Raw genomic sequence first — 19,043 nt, forward strand, 5'->3', positions numbered from 1 at the left:
ATTCTTATGTCTACCAGTCCGAAGAAAGTACGACAGAGAATGCTTCCATCGGTCGATGAAGTCACGCTGTTTGGAATGCATTCTTCCAAGAGCCCCAAGCCGCGATGTGCTACAGCCTACACGACTCCTATCGTTTCCAACCGGAGTAGTTGGACCTAGTGGTCTCGGCCTTGTTAGCCTTGCAATTTACTTTCCTTTGCCCAGGAAGCCGTTGCATTGGCTGACGGCATTCGAAATTTCGCCAACTAACACCAATAAGCCTAACCGCCGGCCAAAAACCCAACAGTTATCTAAAGAAAAAAGCTCGACAAAGGGGCAATCACCGCGCTTCCTGCAGTGCAGGGCAAGGATCGTAAGTATCACGGCCCCGGGAAAAGGCTTGTTTCAAACTTCACGACCGGGGTGGTAGTCAACCACATCCTATCAGAGTCATGCTAGCCTGACAATGTATATTCCTCTGGCCATTCCAGCCCTGGTCTGATGACCTCACAGGGCTGGGCAGAGAGAGAATGAGAGAAAGCAAAGCCAACACGGACTCCCGACAGCGTGCCACGAAGCCCAAACCCCGGTGACGTTTCTTTTCTAGCCAGTCCCGCCCTTGTTCCCTCCCTCCCTTTTCTCGCGTGTGCTACGACGCCGGTAGAGGAGGAGCCTAAGAAGTATCGTATCTTGGCAGGGACTCTGCGCGTGTACCGCCGCCGTCCTGCAGCAAAGGTCTCGGGACTTGTGTAGTTACACATCTCTCCTGGTCAGACAAGCCCTTTCTTGTTGCCCTTTGCGAGATGTCGTTTGTCACAAAATGGGTAAGCCCAGCGGTTTAGTCAAAAAGTATCGGCACATCCAAGCCGTGATCCAGACGCATCTGCTGTGCTCGGCGGTGACGAGAAAGTCTGCAGACCCAGACCCCCAGGACCATGGCCTACCTACCTAACCCAAACCTGCTTTCCCACCAGATCGTCATCCTGATGTGACTCTCTCCCTACTGGTCCGTGTCAAACGACTCTTCTTCAGCCTATCCTGAGGAGAGGTTGATAAATAGAGTAATATCATCTCATACATTTCCCTTTCACTCTGATTCTTCATCCATCCGACAACAAGATCAGCAGACTTTTCTGTGCGACAAACCTCCCATCATCCCAAACCACTCCAAACTTCTCTCCTACCAGCTTCTAAGCTTGCAAAGAAACCGCCGTCACCAATCACAATGGCGATCGACCGTATTGTACAGTTCGTCCTCCGCGGAGCTCAGCTGGTGTTCGCTGCCATCGTGGCTGGTATCACCGGCGCCTACCTGCACGCGACCCAAAACACCTCGTCGTGGGACAATGGCCGGTACATCTACACCATCGTGGTGGCCAGCTTGTCGCTTCTCTTCGCCTTGATATGGCTCCTCCCCTTCTCGGGAAGCTTCATCCACTGGCCCATGGACATCTTCCTTAGCATCCTCTGGTTCGTCGCCTTTGGTCTGCTCGTCAACGTAAGTTCATCATTCACTGCCATTGTCCTACAAGTCAAATTCCCGATCAAAGCTAACATGCCATCTCCAGCTTGTCGGTGATGGCTGCGGTCCCATCTTTGACTGGAGCAACGTCAGCCCCCGCGGTGACGCCTGCGGTCGCAACAAGGCCAACATCGCCTTCTGCTTCCTGTCCGCCATCGTCTGGCTCGCCTCTGCCCTCGTCGGCCTCTTCTGGGTCCGTCGTCGCACCGCCGTCGCTGATAGCCGCCCCGCTCACACTGGCCGCCGCCGCTGGTACCGCTCTTCGCGCGTCTAGAGCAGCGCGTACGCGTACCATTCGGAATGCCTACACGGCTTTGATACCCTTGTCACACTGCTTCTCCTAGGCTTGTACAAGTCAAACGAGATCAAGTGACAAATCCCCATCGCCGCCTACTCATGGTGTCCTGTATCCACGTCCTTGATGGATGATGGAAGGGGGAAGGAGTTGGAGGACTCGTTATTTTTAACCCTTTCCTGTTTTGCTTTGTTTACGAACGTATGAGAGAATGGCTTGACTCTTCACTGGAAGACCTGATACCCGATAATACCCTACCTACTGTATCATATACCTACCTTAATATCACTGAATTACTTTCCCGCTACAAGCTGATTTATTTGCGAATCCTGTATTGACACGACCTTGTCTCATTGCGATGTGTCAAAGTGGCTAAGGACTCATTATGTGAGGCATTGTCACATGCTGCTTACCTTTTCCTGTCCCTTCTGTCAAACCTGTAGAAGATGGAAATGCTACTGACAACCACGAACATCTATACTGCGTCTTGTGGTGTGTTCCTCTCTCAGCTGGTTCTACGAACCGATCCCAGCGGGATGATGCCTATAATCGTTCCCACACAATCGGACTTTTACATAAACTTACACCTATGATGGATGTATGGATGTTTACACGTCTATCTACTGGTTGATACAGCCACAAGTCAAGCCACAACTTCCAGAAAGCATCCGAACAACCCCTGATAACCTTATTCCCGATTCAGAGTGTCTTATCAGTCTAGCATCACCACCCGATCCGGCTACCGACAGCCGGCGTGAGGGAAAAAAGCTCCGCGGTCTTGGCAAATAGGCGATCCGGGGCAAGTGGGGTCTGCCGTCGGGGCCGCAGCCCTAGGAAGCCCGGATGAGTGCCGCGACGTTTCGGGATGCTGACTGGCAACTGCAGCCCACTCTGAACGCTGGTATGAGGGCAATTCTATCAACGATCTCGTAGCATGGAATCACATATGGGCACATGTTGAAATGATGGATGTTTAGGAGCGGATTAATGAGCTCCAAGACAAATGCTCCGATACGTCTTCCCTTCTGAGGGTTCTTCTGCTGTATGAGGCATTTCCATTGGTATTGATTGACGCAATTTTGGTCTTGAGTAGTTTTTCCTTGGTCTTTCTGTCTTGGATGGATCTCTTGCGTTTCCGCAATGCTGTTAGATGCGTTGAGCAATCCGCCAACGCGACACAAGCTCCAAAAACGTGTTCAACGGCACAGAACCGTTTGACTTTCGATAAGACCGGTCTCGTTTCTTAGTCAACGGGGTTAGACGCTTGCTTGATAGACCAGTCCGCTTATGACGGCAAAGGCCATCTATCTTGGACTTTGGAGGTCTGCTCAGTAGTTTGCAAAGTTGACATCAAACCCTTAAGTCGTGAGATGTGCGGGATCGCCATCACTACTGCCAACCTTTCTGTCTCGAAAAGGCCTCAATTCAACCATGAAGGTGGGATCATCCGGCCCATGAATCTGCACCAGTTGTCGACTTCAAGCGAGCCTAAGCTCTTAGCACATTGCCGCTCCAATGGTAACACCACAGTGACAGCGGCCCAATCTCTAACACATGAGAGACAACACTGGTGCTAGGAGAAGTATCGGGATGTGGTGAGAGACATTTAAAACAGGCGATCGCGGACGCTAGATGTTAGAAGACGACTAACGCTCGTGAATGACGTAGTTTCTGGGCAAACTGGCAACGAAGGATCAGACAACGTGGGAAGACTAGGCAAAGAAGTGCCGCAGCGCCCATCTGAGGAATTCCGCAGAGATAGGTACTCCCAGAGAATGGGGAAAGTAGAACCGTTGGAAGCGAGATGAAGGGAAGCGGGCAAACCAGACTACCTAGCCAAGATCTCACCAACAGCGCGAAAGCCCAGCCTCGGTTACTGACCGCCTCCTGGGAGCCTGGGGTCTCTTCTCACCTCAACCTATGCACGCCGCGGCCACCGCTTTTGCCCGTTCCGAAAACAGACGTGTGCTCCGCGAAGAAGCGTTTGAGAAGAGCCCCTCGTGATCCTTGATCACTGATGGACCGTGATGGTCTTAAGGGAATCTGCAGTTCTGGACCGCTCCAGAACGAGACAGAACCACAGACCGTGGCCCGTGTCTCGGAGGGGCGTGAGGCGTCAAGCAGGTTTCCCCATACTCTGTTACTCCGTGCCTCGTTCGAAACCCCCCAAGCCACTGCAGTCTGATGCTCCCGTGAGCGGGGTTGGGACGGGGGCATCGGGAACCCATTGGGTCGAAAGCATTGTACCATTGGCAATTGAAATTACGTAGGATCCCGCCTCCGAAGCTCTTCCCTGACAATAAGTGAGATCTCTCTAAAATTTCACGATCCACGATCCCAAGAGGACGGGGGACCCGCGACGTCTGGACTCTTACTCTAACCCCCGCCCCAGACCGCTTTCGAGCTAGGTACTGTTGCCCGTATCACCTTTGGGCTTTAGCTTCAACTGGGATTAGACTCTCCCTCTCTCCTCGAGCTACCACGGCAGAGAGAGCTTTCGAACCTTTTGACTCGTTTCGTAAAAAAAAACGTGTGGTTGAAGAGGAGGGGCGCCGCGCCAGACTTTGCGGGAAGACCAGCGTGTTTTTGCTTCTTTCTCACTAGCTTGGCGTCAAAAAAACAGGTCACGCATACCCCAAAGGAGAAGATGACTTAATTAGTGCGGGGGGTTTCTATGCAGAAGGAGTTTTTGTTTTTTTGGTAGATCACTGTAAGGAACGGCGGCAAAGTTTACGAGGCTTGAGGTGTTGTGACTGTGTGAGAGGATGGGAATTGCGCAAATATGCCTTTGCTATGACCGAATTTCCCGGCGATCTCTCACCTTGGAGGGATGTTATCACGGTTATTTCTGGAGGTTATTTCGATGAGAGGGGGCCAAAAATGTGAGGGCGGCACGGCGGCAAGGGGCGGTTGGCTTTTCTGCATCCAGGTTCCTTGTCAGGATCTTCCAACCGGGACGGGGATTGTCATGTTGTTCGGGTCTCTGTGTTGTCACCCTAGAAACAAATAGAGAGACATGGAGGGGTAAAAGGCTGCAAGACTGACGGACAGAAAAGGTCGAGATACTTGAGCTCAGTAAGAGATGTGGTGGGAAGGACAAGTCTCTGTATGTCTCACACTGCGTGTCTACCCACCTCCCACCACACCTCCTTTACGCTTCCTCCGGCTTCCTCCTGGCTGTCCGATGAGAGCCGCATGGCGTAATGCCCCGCAAAGCCGCGTTGAGGCGGGGTCAAAGAAGAAGGTCAGAGCAGGTTACATGCAGGCATTCAGGCCCAGCTAGCGCCACGGGCTTTCGAAAGGAGCTGAGCAGTCGATGACCGCATTTTATGGAGTAGGTGACGCCACACTACGGCACAAATCTCACAACGAAAAAACACGAAAACACGAAAAGGATCAGAGGTCACTAGCCACATTACAATCTCCCATCATCTCCGGTCTCCAGTCCGGCTGTCCAATCATCGAGCTAACGCCACACGCGGGGCCGTCCAGCCGAGCTCTTGATGCTGCGTCATTGGAGGGGGTTTCCTTTCCGTTGCCTTGGTTCTGTGGATATCACATCACATCCCTGGCCGAGGCTGGAGCCACATACATACGCTTTCGGGAACGTCAAACCTCGATCCATGTCATATCACTCCACAAAGTCCACTAGGTACGGCTCTGCACCTCCAGTTCTCAACCTCTCAGACCTCTCGCTCCCAAAGGAACACGACACGACACGAACGAGAAAGCTCGGATCACGTCTTTTCCCCTCGTATGTACAACCGCCACCACGGATTGCGTTTGCCCGGCTCTGGCCCGTAGGGTTGTAGGTACCTTCGTAGGGCCATTGGGAGGTCTCCAATGTCTCACAACTCCCACTCAATGGCTCGTAGCAGTTGGAAAACTTGCGACTTCTCGCTGAATAGGCTGTGAGACACGACGCGCGGCGGCGCAGTCCGTCTCTCGTTTTGTCTCCAACGCTGCGCTACCCCAGTCAGATGCCAGCTCAGCTTGGCAACTCTGTCACGCTTGGACGAAACGGAAAGACGAACAGGAGCGCCAGGCGGAACAGCTGGGTACCTAGTTTCTGATTCTCTCTGAAGCTTGCCCCTCCTCCACCACGTGCGGTAGCGTACCTGAGCGAACGAAAAGAGACATGCTTTTCCAGGTTACAGTCGTTACTCCAGTCCGAGCCAAAATAACCACACGTCTCCAATTCTTCTCCATTTTGTCTTCGCCACATTTGCTGTCCATCTCGCAGCCCTATAACGTCACCAGCCACAGATCTTCATCCCCTCTCGAACCGTCGTGGCCCCGCCGTTCCTTTGGCCTATGACGACGAATCTTTGACATGTTACGTGCTGTCGAGCTCTTGGGAGCCCTCTTTGGGAGCCCTGAGTACCTCTGTACCTTCATTCTCCATGCCAAACCGGAGATTCCTATGAAGCAAAGCAAAAAGGCTTGACGGAAACAAGCGCAGTGTCACGCCAGACAATGCTTCTGGGTCGTCATCCAGCCATGGCAAACTGGGTCTAGTTCACCGGTTCCCCATTGGCCTGGGGGTAGGGAGAAGGGACCCCGGTCTGCCCTCCGGAGCAGATGTACCGCACTACCGACTGATGCTAGTCCTGGGGCCCAACGCCTCACCCCGACTGGCTGACAGTTTCTGAAGCTTGTAGTCCCGAATGAGACACCTGCGTCCAAGACCTATGACGATGTATGAAGTAAGTGCCCAAGCTGTCCCTCACCTCTGCGGCCACTTTCTCCTCCAGACCAAACCCATGCCGGCATGTACAGTGTGTATGGGCATTGGCGCTGGACTGGCCTAGACAAGCAGGCAAGCAGGCACGGTGATGCAGGTTCCTTGATTGTTGTCAGTCACAGCGTAGGCGTTGCAAGGGTGGTCACAGAGAGGAGTGAGAGAAGGACCAGCCACGGGGCTTGCTTTGCTTGCTGGATCGGGATCGTAATTGTATGATCTACCATCGCAAAGGAGTTTCGAAGATGCAGCTTCTCGATGTGTCTTTTGATTCTATATAACCTCCAGAACCTCTCCTCCTCAGTCTTGTCTTTTCTTCTCTTCTCTCCTCATCATAACACAAGATACCCCAAAACAACCAACTCTCACAACCAACTTACAAACAACCACCTCTTTCATAACCCATATTTGATTTCATTTTGATACCCCAAATCATCAGATAGCCCAATATGTCTTCCATTGTCAACAAGGTCAAGGACGCTCTGTCTTCGGACAAGAAGCACGAGCAGCCCGAGGGAACCCACGGTCACCATGACAGCCGCGCAGCAAACGCTGCCGACCCCCGCATCGACTCTGACCGTGACCACCGCGCCAACCCCGCTGGCACCACCGGCACTCACACCGGAACCCACACCGGCACCTCCGGCCTCACCGGTACCACTGGTACCCACACCACCGGCACCCACGGCACACACACTGGCACCACCGGTGGCCTCACCGGCTCCAACGTGACGGGCACCCACACCGGCCACACCGGCGTTGGCGGATACGATGGCCCTGCCCCCACCACTGCTGGCCCGTAAGCTTCACCCTCTCTGTCTTATGCCTTGATTCTCATCTAACACCTCTCAGTCACAAGTCAGACGCCCTGAACAAGGCCGATCCCCGCGTCGACTCTGACCACTCCAAGGACCACCACAACACTCACACCACCGGCGGCCTGACCGGCAACCCCGCTGGCGCCGGCCACCACACCACCGGTGCTCATGCCGGTACCCACGGCACCCACACCGGCACCACCGGCGGCCTTACTGGCTCCAACACCGTCACCGGCTACGATGACCCCACCGGCACTCACGGCACCCACAACTCTCGCGTCGCCAACGCCGCCGACCCTCGCATCGACTCTGACCGTGATCACCGCGGCGCCCCCGGCCACACTGGCATCGGCGGCGCTGGTGTTGGTGGTGTCGGCAGCACTGGCACCCACACTGGAACTCACACCGGAACTCACACCGGAACTCACACCGGCACCTCCGGTCTGACCGGCACCCACGGTACTACGGGTACCCACGGCACCCACGGCACCCACACCGGCACCACCGGCGGTCTGACCGGCTCCAACACCGTCACCGGCTACGATGACCCCACCGGCACTCACGGCACCCACAACTCTCGCGTCGCCAACGCCGCCGACCCTCGCATCGACTCTGACCGCGACCACCGCGGCGCCCCCGGCCACACTGGTGTCGGCACTGGTGTTGGCTCTACCGGCACCCACACCGGCACTCACACCACCGGCACCCACACTGGTGCTCACACCGGTGCCCACACTGGCGTCGGCCACACCGGCGTCGGCGCCAACACCCACAGCGCCACCACCGGTCCCGCCCCGGGCACCGCCGGCCCCCACAAGAGCGACTTCCTGAACAAGGCCGACCCCAGAGTCGACTCCGATCTCGATGGCAGCAAGACCATCGGTGGCAACAAGTAAGCGATTTTGCACACAACGAGCGCAAGAGAACGATTCCGGATGAATGGGTGGCTGACGAGTACGCACCCCAGGACTGGAACTTCTGGAACGACTGGTCACGCTAAGGATCCTACCGACGCTGCTCAAGTTCCTCCCTCCGTGCTTGCTAAGCACATTGGTGAGCCTGAGACTGCGCACGGTGGTGTCCACGGAGACCATGGAAGACGGAACTCGATTCCTTCCCACCAGGAGTCTCACCGCGGATTGTAAAGGAGGTGTTTATGTGGAGGATTGAGTTGAATGATACCTAGTACAGCTGTACCATAGCGATATGACTTAATGAAATTATCATTGCTGAAAACTTTGTACATTGAGTGAAAGTTCAACAATCAATGAAAGCAATTTAATGTCCCAATTTTACACAAATTTCATGCAAGTGGACGTAAGTATCTATCCAGTTGACTGCACATCATCTCTAAACATATAGTTATAGGATAAGGTAACATATGACTCATTCATTCCCCTTACTGGTCCCGTTCGCTTCTCTTTCATCTTGTCTCCAATCCCTTCATTCAGTGTTTCCTCGCCCTCAAAAAAACCGTGTTCAGCTTTCCGAATCACGCAGCAACAAGCCACCAGTCTACCCCTCCTCGAGGGGTCGATCTATGGGGTCCTCTCCTCCATTGCCTGAGACAGACGATGTGAGGTTAAGTACAAGTGTCCATAGAAACGTGGGAATCGGATTGAAACCTATTGGCCCTGTACTTCAGTTCTACGTTCGCCAACGAACACCTTGCAGAAAGTTGTCGGCGGTGACAAACTCTTCTTGAATCTTTCCCCGTTTTCAAGTAAGGCTTATCTGATTTTTCTACGAACCCCTTCTTCATGAATTTGCCCGACGACGCGCCAGCACAGAAGAAAGGGGGTAACTGTTAGTCAGGGCCCACGACGGGCTACCTTTGTAGCTGATCGATGACAGATTAATGATCATCAGAGCCCAGGATGCCCATTCAGTCCAAGACCGCAACTTATCAATGGCCTCAAGTCAACATCAGGCGGGCCAAGGCCCTGATGGCGAGCAGCAATGAGGCCAGAGCAAACCTCGCCATATGTGGCTGCACCCACGAATATCCTATATCTCAAGACATCCACGCCGTAAGGTAATAGGAGTACAACCTGGGATCACAGCACATTCGTACCCCAGGCGTGGCGCATCAGTGCATGCCTCCAGTTCTAGAGGGAGACGGCACATAGCAAAGCTTATATTCTACTTTGTTGGGCAAAATATGCTGTCGTATTTTCTTCCCGTCTATTCTTGTCCAAGCTTGTAGTAGTCTTCTCTTGAGAAAATACTCGCCTTCGCAGTTTCTGCTTGCTTAAGTATGCATGTCGACACAGTTCAAAGTTCTCTGTTCTTTTTTAATCAAGAGAAAAACCCTTCTCATTTTCGTTCGCTATATCATCGTAACGGCACGTCTTGATAAACCAAGTACTCGCTGAGTCAAGGGTTTTTTGAGGCCTGACATGTTTAGTCTATTCTCGATCGCTAGTCCTCCATTCACCAGGGACCAGCAGCGCCTGATATGCTTCTGGTAAGATGCAAATATAGATTTGTACATGATCCCACCGGATACTTCCATTCCACGTACTAAGCTTAATGAACGGGACAAGGGGCGGGAATGATGAAAAGAAGAAGGGCAAGAAATTGACGGACAGCAGTCTATTCGTGTCCGTTTATGACAGGCAGAGGCTCGAGATGAGAACGCTCGCGTTGTGGACGAGTCATAAGACATTGTGAGATGGTCTCTCAGTAAACATGAGGATGAATGTCATACAAGCAGATAGAGCAGCTGATAGGAAAAAATACTGGAGTAACTAGCATGAATTCATGTTCCTCCGCGTCGATCAGAAGTTGTAGTATGGTTCTCTTCTATCATGTGCCCCACGTCTGGCTCAAGTTCGCGATAAGTATTCCAGTCGATATAATAGTCACGCCTATGGGTAAGGCGCATTGGTGGGTTTATCAACGAATCCTCAATGCACATTGTGCATGTGAAAAACTCGAGTACTCAAGCTCGGTCCCCATACCTTTCTTGCAAACCAATAGGTGGCGCGACATACAAGAGCCTGCTTCCTGCTTCCTTCCTGGTTCCGTGTCGGCGAGCATTGGAACTCCACGACCAACGCTACCACACCTTGACTAAACGGTTCTTGATACCGCCTCGCAGCCGTACAATCGGGCAAGGCCTGTGACGTTTCGTGACCACTCAGTCTTGATCGAACGAGAACTTGAAGAGAGCTCCAAAAGTCGAAACCTAATAGGTCATTGACCAGACGGGCGACTCAGGCAGCGGCAAGAAGAATCAACTCAACGGCCCTGTCTTCGACAGCTTTCTCCATGACCTGGACGTTTAGAGTGCTTCCAAGGCCGAGATAACTAGCCGCTTTCACGACATTGCCGAAGATGTTGATCTTCTCCTCGACTTCTCCTCGTTGCCATTAGACTGGTCAGGCTGCCTTACATGGGAAGTGTATAAGTGGTAGATGAGCCCGATTGATACTTGTCTTCTCAACCACTCGAATCTCAGTCGAATGTAGTATTGCCAGGTTAGGACCAAGTCACTCATCCAGCACCTGGTGAATCGGCTCTTGTGTTGCATGTAGGAGCGATGCATGCCGTCTCTGACATCCATGCATGGGCCTGAACAAGCGTCTATGCCTTCCAACCACCGTCGCCCAAGTGTTCTCTTCAGCATAATCTGCCATAGAGGGACAGAGAGTGATAGCATGCGGAGCTCTGAGAATTATAGAAGCTAATTAGGAAGGCATCCTGAAGTTCCAGGACCTTGAAGAGATTTGAGAGCAAGGCAACGCAGTGGTTTTCCACACCCATACGTCGCGCATACACCTGTGATGGAGTTCAGGGCTTCTCGAAACAAAATTCCCCATCTCACCATGTATAGGGCTTATATAAGATGAATAGCTTGAAGTTGAAGTTGAGGTCTCTAACCAACCTAGCTCTGAAACAAGGGAGCTTTCGGGATGTCTCTTACGCTTTGAAATATCGATCAGCTGTTAGAAGTCCAGTATATCTCTTGTCTACAGTCTCATCATATCAGTCACATAAAACTGAAGAAGTTCCACTGATAGAAAAGTCGGCACTCATTGCTTCTCTCTATGCAGAAGCGAAACGTTTGCACCGAATTCGTGACGAACGTCCAATAAATAGTATGTGTAGGTATAGGAGGTAACAATCATGTCAACGGCCCTTCAAAGCTGAGCCCATGCAGCACGTATAAGTACTCTTCCGCTGAGAACCCATATCCATCTGAGCACCTCTATCAAGTTGTTATACTCGACAGCTTATCAATATTTAGTCCAAGAGTCTCCACGGGGTCATCAATAACATAAATTTATCAAGGGCGCACGTTGGTATGACGACTGACTACTGGCAGATACCGTCAGAGCTTGAACAGACGTCTACCAAATCCCCCTCCAGACCCCGTCCCTTCGGCAGCCCAACACAGCCGCGCCCTCCGGACCCGGCCGCGACGCCGAAACCCCGGGACGTATCAGACCCCCAGCGACCGGCTCACGTGCGGGGAGGCGGTCTCCCATCCGCCACTCTCCTCAACTCCCGAAACTCAAATTGACAACCTTTCTCATTTGATTACGTCTTGCCAGTTACCAAGTAACCCCCTTTTTCCCTATCCGCAACAATTTGACTTACCTACCTCATGCGAATTACCTTCCTAGTACGCCAACATGGACAACTCACAACGTGCCATCAAAGCGGACAGTCCTCCATCACAACCGGAAATACCACCGAATAGAGAAGTTGCCCGCGCACGCCACGACGGACATCGTGGCAAAAAAACAGAAGGATTGCCTCTGGACTCTACTTGGAAGGAAACGAGGGGAGCTAAACCATATATCGAGCATGTCGCGGGCGTCCGCGGGCGCCCAGATGATCTCCCCAATCCGCTGCGCGCCCGAACATTTCTATTTCCTGGGTCGGAACACAAGTATCCCGCCGGCTTGAACTCCAAATACCACCCCGGCACAGCTCCGAGAGGAAGGAAGGAAAGGAAGGGGGAAGGAAGGGGATATGACGTCCTTTCGGGATGTAGTACCCGAACCCTCTTGCGCCATTCTGCGTCTCCTACTCGAATCACGATCTCGATACCGTGACAAGCGTAGCCTCCTTTTTCTTAAACCACGAGCCGGCGCGCCCGCTTTCCCACGAGTCAAGAGCGCCTCCGAGGCTTGCGTCGTAGGAGTATCGAATCTAGAACGCTTGAGCGCCCTACCTCGCCCACCCCCTGGAAGCGCGCCATCGAAAAAAAAGGGAAGTGGGGGCCCCGAAAATGATGTTCTGACGCCGTCTGTAGATCCTCTTGTTCGGGCGCACGCGGCGGCGCACGCGGGAGAGGCTATCATACCGCATTCATAGGCATATAGGCAAGAAGTCCCCCCTGCATTATCCGCCTCGTGCTAATTCAAGTCAGGGGGGAGGATAGTTTCGTGGGGCTGGCACGGAAAGAAATGTCTAGTGTAAAAGGCACATGGGTTTGATAGCCCAAGCCGTGCGTAGGACGGTTGGCTTGCAGGAAGGCGAGACCATGTGAGTTGTTTGGGACGATCTTCCATTGGGTCCTGGGGATAGGACGGACTGGGCGTAATAAGGCGAGGAGATGGTGCACAGTCGGTGAGGTTTGGACGTCGCAGCGCTATGCGAGCTAGCACCGTCATCTTTGCAGTAGAGCGGATTTTCGCAGACGCATTCGAACCAAGGACGCCAGGGTGGCCAGGTTCTTACGATGTGACGACTAGCCCTCATGGGCGGAGGACGACAGACCCCGATTTCGTCAAATACTTGGCCAGCCAGGCGCCCACAACATGTTTGATGCCGTTGAGCCGCTAGGCCGCAATGGCAAATTCGCCCAGTACAAACCAAAACGTTCAGCTTTGACGTCGAGGGAAACCCCCGGCTGCTGTTGCGAATCATCGGGTTACTCATTTCGTGCATCTGATCTTCGACAACCCCGTCTGTCCCTCCCCCATCCCCAGGTTCCGATCCGACGATGGTGGTGTTCTGGTTCGCTCATAACCACTGACCACCGACCGATCTCTGATGGTTCACCAACCCCTGCCGCATCTGAGGGTCTTGCTAATTTGCCCGTCTTGATGCACACCTGAGCCCGCCCCAAGAAGAAAAGAGCTTAATTGCACGGTCCTACAAATCTGGTTGCGTGAGCGAGAGGCCTTCCCCCTCCACGGCGAGTAAGATGCGTTCTAAGAACCATGATGCTGGGACGGCGCGGGAGCTAATGCAGGAGGTCGAAAAAGGAGCGACGGGGAAGCCTTCCGGTGTGGTCCGGGCTGGCCGGGGGTAGGTTAGGTCGGGAGCCTCTAGTGCCGGGCGAATGACGGAGGAGAAGAGGGCAGCGAAAGGGTGAAATGGACCTGTTCCAGCCCTGTACGGATACTTGCAATGTGAGGTAGCTGAAGCGATGTAACAGCACTACACAGAGTGTTCCTATGGTTCAATGGATTGATTGAGGGGTGCGCGGTGCTATTGATGCATGGACATCTGGGCGGTGATGATCCGAGTGATCCCCACAGGGCGACTGTGTAGTAATAATACGATGGTAGCCGCGGCAGGCACGAAGTGCCGATGGTACTGATGTCGGCAACTCGGAGGGTGCAACTAGGCCCGCTACTTTCGATTATCGACTTGTCCTCAGCACAAGGCCGCGACGAGTATTGTGTCGAGCATGATTGCCAAGTAATCTACCACGAAGCTGAACAGCAGGGCTAAACAAAATGTAACATTCCCACTGCTGAGAGAGAGGTAAGTCCTTTGAGGAGGTGGCCTTTGGCTTTGACAAGTCGTCGGCTCACCCCCCTTTCTCGCATGTCAAAGTCCGAGTTGACACGCATGGGAGAGCCCTAGGAGCTACGAATCGCGGCTACGTGATGACGAGTTTCAGCCTCCCAGTAAGCCACCCAGTAGGCCTCTCAGCAGAGGGCGGATGCCGATGCCGATGCGCCTAGAGTGGTTCAGAAATACAAGCTACACGGCCTTCGGTAGACACCTGGACATGAGTGCTATCGCTATCGGCCATGGCGAATACGAGACTCTGGAGTCCCTTCTCTTGTCTAAAATTGGGGTTGAATGGGATGGACGAACCAACGAGGCGTCAAAGCCAGACGGCGTCAACTAAACGTAATCTGCTTGCCCATGAGACTCCTAAAGGCGTCATCTAGTGCCTTGCGCTTGCGACTTCTTTCCTCCTCATTGGCATCCTGGGGATCCGGGGTGTCATCGTCGTCTTCAGGCTCAGGCAGCCGGGGCATCCAGGACCGAATCTGGCCGTCCAAGTGAGCCGTGTAGACGGCACCAAAAGAGCTCCCGCCTCCCATGATAGGCCCCTTTTGTAAACCGGAACCACCACTACCACGCCACACCATACTCATTGTGCGATTCTTGACATTTAAGCCATTATTTTGATACACGGCCGCTGCATGAGGTCCAGGAACTCGTAGGCGCGTTACCAAGGTGCCTTCGTGTAGGTCCATGACCAGGATCTCTTGCTCGTTGGGATAAAATAGGAGATCCCGACGTGATGGGGCCAGACGAGCGGGCGTCACAAACATGTTGACGGTCTTTGGCTGTTGATTCTGTATCAGGGAGCCAAAACTAGCTAGCGTATTCGCGCCAGTAGCAGCATCCCATACACGGATTCGACAATCCAAGCCGGCTGAGACGATGTACTTGCCATCGTCGGTCCAGGTCAAGCCGTTGACACCCTCATTGTGAGCTCGAGCTGAGTTGCGGAAATGAGGCATACGCTTCCAATCAAGGCCAGAAGCCATGGCATGGTCGAAGCGGTGTACAATACCAAGGCTATCCTCCTGATCGAGCTGGCCGACCAAGCCAGAGGCGCGCCGTATGTCCCAGACGCGGACTTTCCCGTCGACATGTCCGGTTGCAAGAGCATGCTCCTGACGAGGACTCCAGGCTGCCGATAAAACAGCGCCCCCGTGTGCTACCAGCGAGCGAATCGACGTTCCTGACCTGAGGTCGACCAGGCGAACAGATGAATGCTGGGTCGCGCAGGCCACCAAGAGATGATTGGCAATGGGGCTGGTGGCATGGGTGTAGATATTGGCATTGAGATCGAAATTGGCGGATACAGTCATGCGTTGAGTAGACCATAGCTTGAGCGAGCGGTCAAAGGAACTGGAGAGAAAGGCCTCGTTGTCGAAAGGGTAGAAATCAAGATGAGTAATGCCGTGTTTGTGGGTGTTTGTCTCATCTCCAATAGACCGGGCAATGTTGGCAATGGGTTGAAAGATGTGAGATTTGTGAGGATTGCTCTCTTGATGAAGGTCCCAGAGCTTCACAGATCCGTCTGCGCCGCCAGAAAGAAGTCTACATGAAGTATCTAGTATTAGATAACGAGCGGCAGAGAGGGGAGTTTAGAGAGATGAGATACGTACAAACGACCATCAAACTTATCCAAGGCCAGTGCGTTGACACCAATGCGGTGAGCCCAAAGATTCACATGTCGGCCCTCTTCTTCGGGTTCAGCTCCTTCACCGTCGAACCGATGCTGTGGAGCGGCGGCAAAGGATCGGATGAGCCCCGAGGTGGTCGCTTGCGCAAAGCCGTCCGGGCTCAGCTCACCTGTTGAGCGGGCAAATAAACGGGACTGCATTCATCTGGGACTGGGCCTTGAAGTGGCAAGGTGACCCGAGATGAGAAGCCGTTTTGAAGAATTCTAGGCGAGCTTGACGTAAGGTGTGTGGTCGAAGTCTAAGGTGGGATGTTGATGAGGCTGAAACTGAGGCTAAGGCTGAGGTACCGAAGGAAGGTACCTACCTGGTGAGACTGGTGGATGGGAAGATGAGGTTGCCAGAGGCAGTCGTGATGATGTCAGCAATGGACTCTTTCCAGCGCAACTTTCCCCTGTGGCTGCTCTGTGGTTGCCCTACGGACGGTTGCCTTTCCAGGTGCAGTTGCCCACCTGGGAGAGAGGAAGGAACCAGATAGAGGCCCGTTCATTGGCCAGACTGTCCCTGAACCCCACCCTTCAGAACCTTCCATTCTCTCAGACTCTGGGCAAGAACGGCAAGGTCGGTCAGGACATTCCTGCCCAACCTGAGAAATTGAATTTGGAGGGTAAAGACTCGAATCTGCCTCCCGTCTTTCAGGCAACGACCTCCCCAACGTCTTCACAATTTCCTCAAGACATATGCCATTGACGGCGTAGACGACAACCCGATACTCGTCCTCTTTTTTGGCCAGCTGCCGAGAACCAGACCTGTTGCACCGAGAGCCAACGACTATAGGTGCCATCGTCCACCAAGACAATACTCGACGCTTCCTCTCTCGCAAGTGTTTTTGCATGCCAGCTTTCGTCGGCGACAACAACGTCCCAGGAGCTACCTATAGGGGAACAACCAGAGACCTTGTCATCATGGAAGAAAAACCGGCAGATCAGCGCCCAGACATTCACGACCAGTCTGATGCACATGGCCCCGAGCTTGTTCAACGTTCAACAGAAGAAGCTAAGCCGTTGCAAAGACATGCCAGCGTCTACGATGCTGTTGCAGGTAAGCATGACCCAAGCCCAGGCTTCTCTATCTGAATTAGTACCAACTCACTACCAGGAAGAATCGTATTTGACACCACATTGAATGCCGCTGTTCAGGATGAGAAGACGCCTCACGCCAACTCCAAACCGCCCAGGCTGACTAGACATCCCATCAACGCTTCCGCGTTAGCCCCGGAAGAGGTTCTGTTCCGCCGCAAGTCAGCACCCGAGCGCTTTGCCGAGTTCGATGTCTACATGGCACATGACCGGAACCTCACAGACGGTGGCCGCACATCCCTGCCCGACTCTGATCTTCTCAAATCCGTACACACCTATGCGAGCTACTTTTATTCTGCCCTTGGCGGCCCAAAGCGCAATCTCTTGTACCAAGTTGGCGCTCGCAATATTGACGAGAGAAGTATGGATGAGTCGGCCTTAATCGCCTTGGGCATTTTGCTCGAAGAGGCTGGCAGAGACGTCTTAGGAAGCAAAGGAGACATGGTTTTCACCGAGGGCCTCCAATTACCCGAGGACAGCAACCCGACGTATCAAGAACCACGCGCCGCGACCAACACGCCAACTCATCCTGTGCTTGGACACGTGAGCCGGGAGACAGCCCCTGTCGGTTTCGCTGACGTTGGGTCCTGGAAAAGGGCAACTAAACGACAAAAACTGAGCGATCCCGATAATGCCTAGAGCCTCTCTGAATCTCTCACTTTCCGAGATGTTGGTTCCAACACTCCCCGCCAAACCCTTATCACCGCTCGACTTGCTGGCACTTTTGCACTTGGCGACCGTTGCCAGCAACCCGGAACAAGTATGGATCCTCATTTAGCGATCGAGTGAGCAATCGAGACACGGCAACTCGGCATCTGGTGCTTGCGTGCACGGGGACGGTTGTGGACTTACACAGCCTTATCCATTGTTTGCTCTTGAAAGAAAGAGTAGCAAATATATCGGTCACAAGATCCACGGCACGCTCGACACGAATATTCGGGCGTGGTCAGCGATGGCATATCCCAACGATGACCGAGTGCAGAAGTTCGTTCCGTAATGAACCACCCATCGAATCAGCTGTCGCTAGACACCCAGTCACTGCCAGGATCCGCCATCTAACTTCTAAGCAGCCTCGATCCCATACATGGAGCGCTTGGAACAGCTGGCTCATTGACGGAATGATCCTAACTTCGCAAACGCTCCACGCCCGACAACGCCGCATGTTTTCTCCTTTCGTTTGTTCAAGAGACATAGCAAGCTTACCTTGCCTACCACGGATAAGTGTCCCGCTGTATCTATGTACTTCTCGTGGGCCCCGATTTCTCTTTTCCGCGACTTTGTATGGAGGAAATACGTCGTGGCCAAGTCCGATGAAGTTTGTTGGAACACAGGTTTCGCTTAGCAAGATGCCCACCAAGACTCGGGACAGAAACCAGAAGTTGTTTGCGATAGACTCTCAGCGCCTGCCATACCCACCAGTTTGCGCGCCAACCGTCTGCTGTCGACCGCTTTTGTACGACATCATCTATGCTCGAGCGAACTTTGACGAATCGAAGCAGCTCTTGACGTCAGACGCTATGTAGTCTATTTCTAGGACTAGACGAAAGGCTTTTTTGCCAACTTCCTAAGCGCAGCAGAAACAAGGGGAGCAGCCCAGGGTCATTCACAATTTGACTTATGTCGGCATGGAAAGAGAAGAGTGCGAGGTCGGAGTGAAAGTCCCTGTCAAACCTTGGAAGTCTACCTCGATACCAAGCCAGACCAGGCGATGGAAAATGGCGTCGACACAATCTCCCCGTCCATCGTCGGCGACCTTTCACCATAGACACCGCAGAGCTCATACCTGTAACCAACTGCCATCAAGATTGAATCCACTATGCGTCAAGCCCAAGGGAAAAGGAATCTAGACATCGCACAATCTTGACGCTGATGACAACCTCTTAACTTTGCAGGTAGGGTACATTCGTCCGCCCAAGCATTCTACCCCTGAGAGCCGTTGGTACTCAACCGAGAATCTTATATCACAACGGATCGCAAATCGTACGTTCTCAATGCGAAGCGAGAGACTCCATTTCGGTGACATGGCCGACTCCCCGACTTTATTGGGGTATGCATGCATACTGTTGGCCTCCGGGACAGCTCTCAATGCATCGCCGGCCAGCGGTTCACTAATAGACGACAACGTAACGAAGTATAAGCATAGCGAATGCCGT

At 53.2% G+C, this 19,043-nt stretch overlaps 4 protein-coding genes across 4 annotated transcripts; 3 read left to right on the plus strand and 1 right to left on the minus strand.

The window, feature by feature from the left end:
* Positions 1-673: 673 nt before the first annotated feature.
* HER10_EVM0010200 (uncharacterized protein) lies at positions 674-2,101 on the plus strand. The gene is made up of 2 exons (XM_035479668.1): positions 674-1,477; positions 1,548-2,101. The coding sequence occupies exons 1-2, from the start codon at positions 1,205-1,207 to the stop codon at positions 1,773-1,775; spliced, it is 501 nt and encodes a 166-aa protein (XP_035338817.1). The 5' UTR covers positions 674-1,204; the 3' UTR covers positions 1,776-2,101.
* A 4,243-nt stretch (positions 2,102-6,344) lies between these two features.
* HER10_EVM0001048 (uncharacterized protein) lies at positions 6,345-8,500 on the plus strand (the record flags this gene model as incomplete). The annotated part of the gene is made up of 3 exons (XM_035470809.1): positions 6,345-7,336; positions 7,390-8,247; positions 8,323-8,500. The coding sequence occupies exons 1-3, from the start codon at positions 6,987-6,989 to the stop codon at positions 8,498-8,500; spliced, it is 1,386 nt and encodes a 461-aa protein (XP_035337949.1). The 5' UTR covers positions 6,345-6,986.
* A 4,795-nt stretch (positions 8,501-13,295) lies between these two features.
* On the minus strand, positions 13,296-16,141 carry HER10_EVM0007865 (WD repeat domain-containing protein). The gene is made up of 2 exons (XM_035477406.1): positions 15,737-16,141; positions 13,296-15,668 (listed from the first exon to the last, which is right to left on the minus strand). The coding sequence occupies exons 1-2, from the start codon at positions 15,952-15,954 to the stop codon at positions 14,450-14,452; spliced, it is 1,437 nt and encodes a 478-aa protein (XP_035338604.1). The 5' UTR covers positions 15,955-16,141; the 3' UTR covers positions 13,296-14,449.
* Positions 16,142-16,399: 258 nt separating this feature from the next.
* On the plus strand, positions 16,400-18,744 carry HER10_EVM0012158 (uncharacterized protein). The gene is made up of 2 exons (XM_035481559.1): positions 16,400-16,852; positions 16,910-18,744. Exons 1-2 carry the CDS (start codon positions 16,645-16,647, stop codon positions 17,527-17,529), a joined length of 828 nt encoding a protein of 275 aa, XP_035338979.1. The 5' UTR covers positions 16,400-16,644; the 3' UTR covers positions 17,530-18,744.
* Positions 18,745-19,043: the final 299 nt, after the last annotated feature.

This window comes from Colletotrichum scovillei (assembly GCF_011075155.1).
Source record: "Colletotrichum scovillei strain TJNH1 chromosome Unknown Contig00001, whole genome shotgun sequence".
NCBI classification, from domain to species: domain Eukaryota; kingdom Fungi; phylum Ascomycota; class Sordariomycetes; order Glomerellales; family Glomerellaceae; genus Colletotrichum; species Colletotrichum scovillei.